The 11,215-nt window shown below is 37.9% G+C and overlaps 2 protein-coding genes across 2 annotated transcripts; one reads left to right on the top strand and one right to left on the bottom strand.

Moving 5' to 3' along the window:
* The first annotated feature begins 1,868 nt into the window (after nt 1–1,868).
* Nucleotides 1,869–4,005, top strand: LOC120260708 (glycosyl hydrolase 5 family protein-like). Its single transcript, XM_039268262.1, has 4 exons — nt 1,869–2,337; nt 2,421–2,668; nt 2,755–3,275; nt 3,379–4,005. The coding sequence occupies exons 1-4, from the start codon at nt 1,930–1,932 to the stop codon at nt 3,738–3,740; spliced, it is 1,539 nt and encodes a 512-aa protein (XP_039124196.1). The 5' UTR covers nt 1,869–1,929; the 3' UTR covers nt 3,741–4,005.
* Nucleotides 4,006–4,698: 693 nt separating this feature from the next.
* Nucleotides 4,699–5,965, bottom strand: LOC120260440 (AP2/ERF and B3 domain-containing transcription factor RAV1). Its single transcript, XM_039267916.1, has one exon. It carries the CDS (start codon nt 5,943–5,945, stop codon nt 4,866–4,868), a length of 1,080 nt encoding a protein of 359 aa, XP_039123850.1. The 5' UTR covers nt 5,946–5,965; the 3' UTR covers nt 4,699–4,865.
* Nucleotides 5,966–11,215: the final 5,250 nt, after the last annotated feature.

The following is an 11,215-nucleotide window of genomic DNA, read 5'->3' as shown; positions in this document are numbered from 1 at the left end:
TTTCTCCGACTTTTACAAGAAAATCTACCAACAATCTTATGACCTGACAATGGATGAATAGATGAGAGATCTTGAGAAGATAAATATCTTGGTCTAGAAGATAAATATTTTGTTTTTTTTTTTCGTTTGTTTATATATATATATAATTCTAGACAAGGCACGAATCCCTCAAAAAAAAAATTTTTTGAAGAAAATAGCCAGAAGGCTAAATTTATTGAGGAAAAGAAAAGAGCAACAAGAAAGATAGAGGAATAACAAGAAAAACCAAAAGAAGAAACGATTCAAAAAGCTATACACTAATCAAATACAAATCCAGAATATGAAAAGCACTTCATAAGCCATTGAGGGAGCTCTCACCCAGAATGGAAGAGGCTCAATTCATGAAGATTACGCCTAGAACCGGCAAGCTTGAATGCGACTTGAAGTGACTGACGCGGAATAGAATTGATGCAAGGAGTGTTAGCTTCAACGAGAAGGTGCTTTAGATTGTCGATACACGGGCGAAGATGCGAAGAACAAACGAAGTCGCTAGAGTGAATAAGAGTAGAGATCATTGGATTGCTAACAAATAAGTTGATGATTTGAAAGGGAAAGGAAGTGACAACATTCAAGGCAGCAGCCAAAGTAAGCAAATCGGCCTCAATGGAAATATTGTAGTTAAAGGATGAAACAAAAAACCCCCCTACCAACCTGGTTCATCTCGCTCCAGGAAGAAGCAGAGAAAAGGAATAATCCATCAAAGCTAGTAAAGTTGGAGATGATCAAATTTCTACAGATCGGGTTCCTGAGGGCACATAAATTAACATTAGCATAATTAATAGCCTGGAGAGCAATAACAGAAAAATTGAGTCTAATATTCCGGAAGATTGCATCACAAAGGGCTTTCCAAAGAAACCAGGTTGCTAGAGCAATAATAACTTTAGTCCGCATTGAGTAAGATGATAGGGAAATCCAATTTCCATAAACAAATCTTGTAGGGAACTGAAATCGCTTACTAGTAGTGGCAGAGATCATATTCCAGACTCCCTGAGATTTACAACATTCATAAAATAAATATTCAGGAGATTCCAAGACAAGGTTACAGTTGAATTGAGAGAAATTTGAAGCTTGGGAGAAAGAATGAAATACTCCTCTTGTGAGAGTGGTAATATTTTGTTCCTTGATTAGTGTTTTTATACTTTTTATTTCCTGTTTTAGAAAGAAGTTCTATAGAGATGCCTAAAATAATAAAATCTTTATTTTTAAGTTCTTACCAAACAGTAAAGCATTTGTGTATTTCCTCATAAAATTATGTTTTGGTGAAACATTCCAACAAAAGAGCAGAGATCTTCATGAGAAACACCTTATAGTGTTTTTTTTTTCTTCTTCTACAATATTTAACTATTTTTTAAAATAAGATGGATAAACCACAATTTATTTAAACCATGTTTTTATTGAAAAAAATTGTATATTCCTCTAAATTAATTATTCTTGATTTGAAAATATAGCTCATCAATACAAAGCAAAAGAGAAAGTAGTTTCGTTGGACGACTTTAAAGTTTGGAATGATAAAATTTAACTAAAGTGGAAATCCGTACACCAATCTATCCTCATTTTGATTAAATTGCACATCTTTAGCTCAATGAACATGATGGAGGATTAATTTTTCCAAACTAACCGACTACTAAATTAACAAAGCATAACTTAATTTTAGCTGCAAAGTTAAAGAGAATTCTTAGAGTGCAAGGCAACTAAGGAAAAACTTGAAAGGAGAGGAGAGGAAAAACAAAGATCACCCGTTACCCTTCTGTTTAAGTCTCCTACATTCCAAGTATATATATCATGTTAATGATTCTTGGAAGATTAGACAATCTCTCATTGAAGCAAAAGTTATAAATCATATAAAGACATGCATCTCTAAGTGCTACTCCTTGCAAGAAGAACACAAACATGAGGTTCATTCTCTTCATACTCACTTTGTTCTTCTTATCCATTAACCTCTTTGATCTCCAGAGGCCATTGTTAGCATCTCCAGTGCTCTCCACGAACTCTAGATGGATTGTTGATGAAACTGGCAAGCGTGTGAAGTTGGCATGTGTGAATTGGGTCTCTCACTTGGAGCCTATGTTGGCCGAGGGCTTAGGGAAGCAACCATTGGAGGCCATAACAAGAAGGGTAGCTTCAATGGGTTTTAACTGTGTCAGGCTCACCTGGCCCCTCTACTTGGCCACCAATGACTCTCTGGCCAACTTAACTGTTAGGCAGTCATTCCAAAGCCTCAATCTCTCTGAGTCCATCGCCGCTATCCAAATCAACAATCCTTCACTTGTTGATCTTCCTCTCATTCAAGCATTTCAGGTATTATATGTTATGAAAGTTATATGTATATAGACAAAAGAGTTTTCCTGTTTTAATTAAGGTTCTAATTAATCTTGTTGCAGGCTGTGGTGGAAAGCTTAGGGAATAACAACATCATGGTGATACTAGACAATCACATTAGCAAGCCAGGGTGGTGTTGTAGTAGCTTTGATGGTAATGGGTTCTTTGGAGACAAGTACTTTGATCCAGATCTTTGGATCAGTGGGCTAACAAGAATGGCAACACTTTTCAATGGTATAACCAATGTCATTGGCATGAGCTTAAGGAATGAGCTCAGAGGGTCCAGACAGAGCATCAGTGACTGGTACAGGTATATATATATATATATATAACTATGGTTTTCAGTTCTTAAAATGAAATAAATACATATATATAACTGATCATATGTATCATTAGCTACATGCAAAGAGGAGCAGAGGCAGTGCATGCAGCAAACCCCAATGTGCTTGTGATACTCTCAGGATTGAATTTTGACAATGATCTCAGCTTCCTTGCAAAGAACCAAGTTCAACTAACATTCAGTGGAAAAACTGTTTATGAACTCCATTGGTATGGCTTCTCAGATGGCAAAGCATGGGTGAATGGGAACCCTAATCAAGTTTGTGCCAATGTAGTTAGCAATATTATGAGAAGAGGTGGCTTCCTATTGGATCAAGGGTGGCCATTGTTCTTGAGTGAATTTGGAGTAGATCAAAGAGGAACAAACATAAATGATAACCGATATCTTAGTTGCATGATGGGAGTTGCAGCTGAACTAGACTTAGATTGGGCTTTGTGGGCATTGCAAGGGAGCTACTATCTTAGAGAAGGTCAGTTAGGGATGGATGAGAAGTATGGGGTGCTTAGTTGGGACTGGTGCAGTTCTAGAAACTCTAGCCTCTTACAAAGAATAACAACCCTTCAATCTCCATTCCAAGGTATATGAACAAGCATGCATGCAGACACACACACACACACACACACACACACACACACACACACTCGATCGGTTCATGTTTTCACACTCTATATTGCATGCAGGGCTTGGACTTTCAGAAGTACCAACTTATAAGATCATTTTCCATCCAGCAACTGGCTTATGTGTCTTGAGGAAGTCTTTGTTACAACCACTGGAGTTAGGTTCTTGTTCCGAATCTGAAGCCTGGATGTACACAGACGAGCAATCAATGATGCTAAAGGATTCAATAATGTGCATGCGAGCTGATGATAAAGGGAAAGAAGTGAAACTCAGTGTTCTTTGTAGTGATTCTAGTTCAAAGTGGGAGATGGTATCCGCCTCCAAGATGCATCTTGCTTCCATGTTGGCAAATTCTAGCAGTAATGTAAGGTTGTGCTTGGACGTTGGCATGGATGGAATTAGTTTAGTTACCAATTCGTGCTAGTGTTTGAGCAGAGACAGAGGCTGTAACCCTGATAGCCAATGGTTCAAAACCATTAACAGCACTAGAAATATTGTTAGCAAAAATCTCTACCCTGAGATAACTTTCTGATTTGTACAAATACGTATATACATCATGTTCTAAAGCTAAAAGATATCAAGAGTTTCATTGATTTTAGTACTATTAAGTTATACATTGGCATATATTCTTCTATATATGTCCACTAGCTAGCAATAGTAAACAATATGGAAAACATGGGGTATGAGAAGAAGAGAATATATTTATAATTATGTCTCCTTTGTGACTTTGTCTCTTTTCCATCTCGAGATCCATAACCATCCATGAAGCATATGATTTTATATTAACAACCAAAGACACATGAGAGATATAATTAAAAGAAGACTATGAGGTTTAATTTAGTGAGTCATGAAGCAGCATAAACAAGATCACGCATCACAATGTCCACATTTTTTGCAAGTGGGCATTAAAACTAATCCACAACTAGTTCCCCCTCCTTCCCATCTCTTTCCCTTGAGAATGGTTATAAGATTTGAAACATGGCGCCATTAATTCCTAATCTCATATTATAAGCTTCACTTTGACCATCCAGCTCTCAAGCAGCTGTTGGAATTTATATACATAATACAATTACCTCTCAAGTGGATTCCTAAGTCAGCCCTTAGCTTCGGAAAAATGGCTAGAACTTAATTAGAACATAAAACTTACAAGCCATTGCTTCTTTGTTTGACCATGACCAAACCCCCCAACAATTTGGTTAGCCATCACAGGCAGAAGATAACAACGTCCATATTGCAAGTCAAGTCAACTTGAGAAGAGGATGAATAGAAGATGGAGATGAAACGAAGATAACATCAACTGAGCACCACCACCAATGGAAATCTTAAATAATGCAACAAAAGTATAATAAGCACTGGTTGATCATCAAATGAAGAAAGCAACTTTATCTTTCTAAAAGTATCATTGATTTCAAGTGTTTCACTTGAACATTTTTTTGTCTTTTTTTTTTATTATTATTTTTATTTTATACAAAAAGAGAAGAGGTTGTTCATTACACAGAAGATTAATTAACAACTAATTAAAACAAAGCAAAACAAAACTATTAAACTATTACAAACTTCCTATGCATGGTTTCTTGAAGCAATGGTTTGGTGGCAACAATTCCATTTCTCTACTCCTCTTCAACTGGTTTTCTTGATGCATATCGGCTGGAGCTTTAAAGATGTTCACACCGAAAAGTCTGACTACTTGGACAGGCCTCACCGGACGAACAACGGGGATGGTGGCACGAGGCCGCCAATCGATATAGAGTTGTTTATCCGGCCCAGTTGAACGGTGAAAACTAACAACATCACCGGCGTTGAGGTTCTTCTCCTTGACAAACCGACTCCATCCTTTAGTAAGCACATAGCTCTGGCTACTATTCCAATAAGAGTACCTAAACCTCCACACCTTCCCACCGGCGTCTTCAAAGTTCAGCAGCACTCCTTTGTTCTCAACGCCGCCGTTTTGCGCCGGGAAATGCTTCTCGGCGTGCTGTTTTGGTATAACTAGCCTGTTAAGCTTTCCGACATCGCTTGGTGTTACTGCTTTATCAAAGAGTGGCTCACGTGCGCCAATGGAAGAGTCACCATTGTTGTAAAACTTCTTGGCTGCGCCGGAGGTGCCGTAGGTGCGCTTGCTCTGGGTGAGCTCATCGTTGTACGTGTGTTTGCGGAGCATGTCGACAATCTCAGCCTTGGAGTGGGAGTGAAGGAAGGAAAGCTCGGCTGAGTCATCGTCAGAGGAGTCGGACAGAGGGCGGAAGTTGGTGACGGCATCACGGCCACGGAAGCGCTGGGCCGCCGTGTCGTAGGCGCGTGCAGCCTCGGCCTCCTCGTTGAACGTGCCGAGCCAAACGCGTTGGTGCTTCTCATAGATCTGGGCGCCCCAACGCCCGTTGGGCTGTGGCACGACGCCCTTGTACCGTGACGACGGCAGCTTCCGTGACTCGGCCTCCACCGCCGACGCCTCTGGTGGGTCAAGTACGACACTGGCCCCGCTTCCGGCTCGCTGCAACGGAGCCGGCGCCGGCACCGGAAGGAGTTGGCCGGAGTCACTTGAGAGTGAATCATCCACGCAGCTGCTCTCCATTGATGGTATTGTTTTTGAGATGATTGGTATTTTGTCTTTGAGAACCATATGATGCATTTGGTTAGTTGCACATATATGTATATATATATATATAAGCAAGCCCCCATCAAGTGGTCTGAAGTTTTTTATTTATAAATATCTTAATTGATAGATTAATTTCCCTGGTTCCGTTGGGAAACTTGCGGCCAAACCTTTGACCACACTAATTACACTTAAAGCAGAAACAAATTTAATTAGCAAACGCAAACTATGATTATATATATATATATATATATATAAATACATATAGACAAAGTGTTTCGGTTTGGGTTTGACTTGCAATGCAAATGGTGTTTGGCTAACACGTTTCCCGAAATAGAAACCAGAGGAGATGTGTGTGTTGTTTATTAGTTGAATAATAATTTGAATTAGCTGCGGAAGGGTGCTTACTTTTCTATGGTGTTGAACTTGTGTGCGTGTAGGCGGGGGTGTGTTGGTGGGTCAACTTATGGGGGATGGTGGGGAGAAGATTCAAGGAAAGGATGGTGCCTGTGTGTGTGGGTTTGATTTGGAGCATGGGTTTTGGGTAGGTTGTGGGGCATGGAGAACAAGTTGAGGGTGGATGAGAGGGATTCACATGAATGGGGGACCATGCTTGGAAGTGCATCCCCCCTGAGCCTTTGCTGCTGCTGCTGCTCCTCCTTCTGCTGCTCATTGTGCTGACCATCAATCAGCATGGCTTATGGGCCCCCTTCTTTTTTTATTTCTCTCTTTCTCTATTGTTGTTGCTCATCTCATCCCATCTCATCTTTCTCTCTCTAGAACAACTGTTGCTTTTCTTAAATATCTATTTAATAAACACCAATCACATCACTTCCAACCTTTAGATATATATAAATATGTATATAAGACTACATATGACAATATCATATATATGGTTAGTTATCCACAAGATATGATTTCTTGCCCATGGGAGGAATTGTTCAAGTTAATTTTCAATGACAATTGAACTGCTTTTTTTTTATTATTATTCTTTTCTACCTAGTTGGAAAATCTGTTGCTGAGACCAATTTATTTTATCTGATCTGTAATTAATAAAACATGAATGTAATTAGCAGCAGTACACAAAACTGGCAACACAATAACTCTGGTACCGTAATAAAAATCTGATGGTCAAACTGGAATAAAAGCTTATACCGACAAGAATAGAAAGACCGAGATAATTACAAGTGATAAGTTTGGGGATTTTGAATAGAGGAATAGATAGATGGCAAGAAAGTATTGGGTGGGAATGGGCATTTGTGGTCTTACTTGTCAGGCTCCAAGTGGGCATTCAACTGGCCCATACTCATGCAGCAGGTAGCCATTCACAAAAGAGAGGCTTGAGGGAGAGAGAGAGAGAGGTCTATATCCTCTTTGATGTTTCCAGGAGGGTGAGGTGAACTTGGCCAACCCTAATCAACATCACCAGCTGTGCCTTCTGATTTTTCCTGCCATTCTTGCTCCCCAATCTCTGTCTTCTTCTTCTTCTTCTTCTTCCAATCACTTTAATTAATTCCATATCATAATCATATTAATATTATTATTAATTAATCCCTACTTGATCTTATCTTTGTATTTATATATATGTTGTTTTTTTGTTGTAGTTGTTCTCCTTTTTGTTATAATAATAATAACAATAATTTTTTCCATGTGTTTCACATCTTGAGACTTGTTCATAGTTGGAGATTATGGTGGTCTTGATAAACATTAATAGCACTTGTGAGTTGTGAGTGCTCCTCTACTCATGTTCATTGTTCATGGTTCATTGTTCATTGTTCATTGTTCACTGTCTCATTATTAAAAGAAAGAGAGCATGATCATGGACTGTGTCCTGTGAGTTGTCATTGAAGCGTAGATATATATAGTACCAGAAAGAGAAAGGTCTTTGATTTTAATTAAAAGTATGAAGATATATATTGCCTTATTATATATATTGGCCATTGAAATTTTGCAACTTTTGAGATTCCAAATTATTATTTTTTTTAACGACCTTGGATCTATTGGCTACTTTTCAACATGACCAATTAATTGCTTTTGTTAGGCAGTGCTTGTGAGGTTGGAGGTTTAATTTCAAAGGCATATAATTTAGTCTATGAAATGCAACTATATTGAAACAAGAGATTGTTAATAACTTAATTAAAACTCTGAGCATTAAATGAAGACTTCTTTCCAAGTGGTTGAATTGGTCTAGTCTAAAGCTCATGTGCTTAATTAGTCAGGGAAGTTAAGGTGGGTCTCTTCTCAAGATGAATTTCCAACTTGATTTTATGATGGAGTTGGAAATGAATAGTTTATTTTAGTTACCTTTCTTTTCCTTTATTAATTAATTACATGCTTTGAGATTGCCAGTGAGAAGCAACATTGACTTGATGATTTCATTAATTCTACTTGCAATTATAGATCTAAGTAGACAACCACTATTATTTATATCAAATAATGTACTAATATGTGTAGCCATGTGAATTTAAATTTTATGATGAACCAAGAGTCATAAATTATAATTTTTCATCAATTAATTAATGACTGGCATACTTGTCATAGATATTCTAGAAATTCAATATATATATTGAATAAAATGATTAAACCACAGAATTATTATTAAATAATTTAAAAAATATTTAGATGTTATAATTTACCTAATGTCATATTTTTTTTAAGTAATATATAAACTCATTCTAATTTATAAAAATAACGAAAAATATCTAATTATGGCCGTTAATTAAAAGAATTTGAAAGGAAAGAAAAATAACAATAAAATCCAATAAAAATTTTATAATTATAGTCAATTTTTTTCATGTCTCATCTGCTTTCAATGTAACATGCTTTTATATATAAATTATAAAAGTAGAATTGAAGTACATTCATTGGTTTTTGGACTTCTTAAGTCATTAACTTTAGAAACCAACAAACAATAAATTAGCAAAACCAAAATGAGAAGACGACATAAAATTCAACATTGAAAATTTTTTAGGATCAAAAAAGAAATGAATAAGTAATAAAAATACAAACACATGAATAACCACCAGATGAATACTTCCAAAGGATTGAGGCACTTGGGATGAGAGTGATGCTAGCAAGCTTTTGTTTGTCGGCAGCTATTAGAAATTCCACATGGTCCCATCCTTAATTTTATTCTTTTTCTTCTTTTTTATTTTTTATTTTTAAATTACATAATAATCTTTATCTAGTTAAGTTATAACCCCATGATGATGTTCTTAATCTTGTCTCTGTGTGCTTATGTCCCTGTATGTATGGATATGTTATTCTCCACGCGGTTTGAAATATGTATATATATATATATATATATTATAATTTTAAAAACAATCATTTATTAAAGTGGAAATTACCAAAAAAACCCTTTAAGTTTGTAAAATTGCCAAAAACACCCCGTTAGTTTTGCAATCCCCAAAAACCACCTCCTTTTAAAGTCTATGTTTTTCAAACCCCCAAACCCCTAGAATCGGATGTGAACCGAGTGAGTTTCAAATTTTTGACAAAAATGCCCTTGCAGTGGGGAGTCGTGGCACTTATCATCTCGGCGATTTGAGAGGAAGTGGGCGGTTTTCCGTGAGGAGTAACCCCCGAGAGACGAATTTATCGGAGCCGCTTAATTGCTTTTTCTCAACTCACGTCTTCGACTTTTCCATTTCCGTGCTCGCTCAGTTGTCTCTACGGGCGGCCTCCTGTAATTGGCATTTCATCGCCTTTTTCCCTTTCCACCAGTATCTCGAAGGAGAAGTCCCCCAGCGAACTAGTTGGCATTTCATCGGGCTTGCAATCTAAGGTATTGAGTATGGTTTTATGTTAAGCTGCTCATTACTGAAAGATTTTTTTCGGTTTTTGTTTTGTGCTCCCTGCTTTTTGTTGGAAGATATTGAAGTCTGCAGGGATTTCTACTCAGGGGTTTTGTTAGTCTCATGGGAGATTTCTCGCTAGGGTTTTTTGTTTTATTTTTGCATTTTCAGTATGTATACACTATCGAAATAGTTTTTTTCGATTATATGATTTGTGTAATATTTATAATGTACATTTCCGCTTTCGTTTGATATGGTTGCGCTTTTACAAACGAGGTTGACGTTTAAGAAATGAGATGTTACGCTTAACATTTGTTGTCTCTGCTTAAGTATTCTCGCCTCTGCTTAACAAAATGGGTCTCTGCTTTAACATTTTATATCTCTGCTTTAATAACCGAGAGTTTACCGCTTAAAACCTTATATTTCCGCTAAACTTTTTGTCAATCATCGCATGTCGAATGTGTTGTTATTGTCGCAGGGCTTGTGATTATGGCGGTCAACCTAGTTAATGGGCGTTGCTATTTGGACACCGGTTGTGGAGACCTTAGTCAATTTAAAGTTAACATGACCCCTCGACTATCGGGAGATTATTCGAAGGACACCATTTGCAGCTGCTCATCGAGTGGAAGCCATATACCAAGAGAGGCCCTTCTTGATTCTCTTTTGCAAAGAGTACGATGGTCGCACCAATAAATTCGGGATCGGGAAAGCTCGCTGAGTTTCGCACCTCAAGATGTGGCCCTCGTTCTTGGTCTCGCTATGCGATGGCGACGCAGGTGGTCTTTCGAAGAAGAAAACCAGTCGCGCGTCGAAGGGCGGTATCTATCAAAGACCTCACGAGAGCACGGAGACTCCATCAAGAGCACTCCGGGTGCAACTTGTTCGACGGAGGGGAAGAAGATAATTTTTGTCAAACTCCGATGGTGTACCTCATGGGGACGCTCCTCTTCCCAAATACATTATGCTCGGTTCGAACCGGATCGTTGATTACGCCGATGATCTACCGTAGCCCAGGGGCGACTACGCATGGGCGCAGCGCGACTGAAGCGGCTTATGGAGGATATTCCACAAGCTGGCCGCTCGAGCGCAAGATAGATGCTCCGGAAGAAGACCAACACGAGGTACATTAAGGGTTGCTCGGTCGCGCTAACGCCCTGGTTTTACTGAGTCGGACCGAACGGGAAGAAAAGTCCGCTTTCAGAAGATCCCAAGGATGCTGTACTACGGTGAAAGTACTTACCCGAAGCAAGCGACTGAGGAAACGAGCTTGTCATCGCTCGATGGAAAAGAGGTAATAAATCATGGACAGATGTTTAACATAAGTCTTTAATGTTTAAAACATTTTATTTAGCGTTTAACTTTAGTATTTACCGCTTAACTATTATTCATACCGGTTTAAATATTTTTGTTCTCCGCTTTAATTATATTCTATAACGTTTAAATATATAAACACTCTATTTAAATATAGTTTTTTTATAGTTTAAAAATGAATGATCTTCATTTGAAATTGTT

The sequence above is a fragment of the Dioscorea cayenensis genome, chromosome 5 (assembly GCF_009730915.1).
Source record: "Dioscorea cayenensis subsp. rotundata cultivar TDr96_F1 chromosome 5, TDr96_F1_v2_PseudoChromosome.rev07_lg8_w22 25.fasta, whole genome shotgun sequence".
Lineage (NCBI taxonomy): Eukaryota > Viridiplantae > Streptophyta > Magnoliopsida > Dioscoreales > Dioscoreaceae > Dioscorea > Dioscorea cayenensis.
Note: the sequence above shows the minus strand (reverse complement) of the source record. Positions and strands in the feature narration are given on the sequence as shown.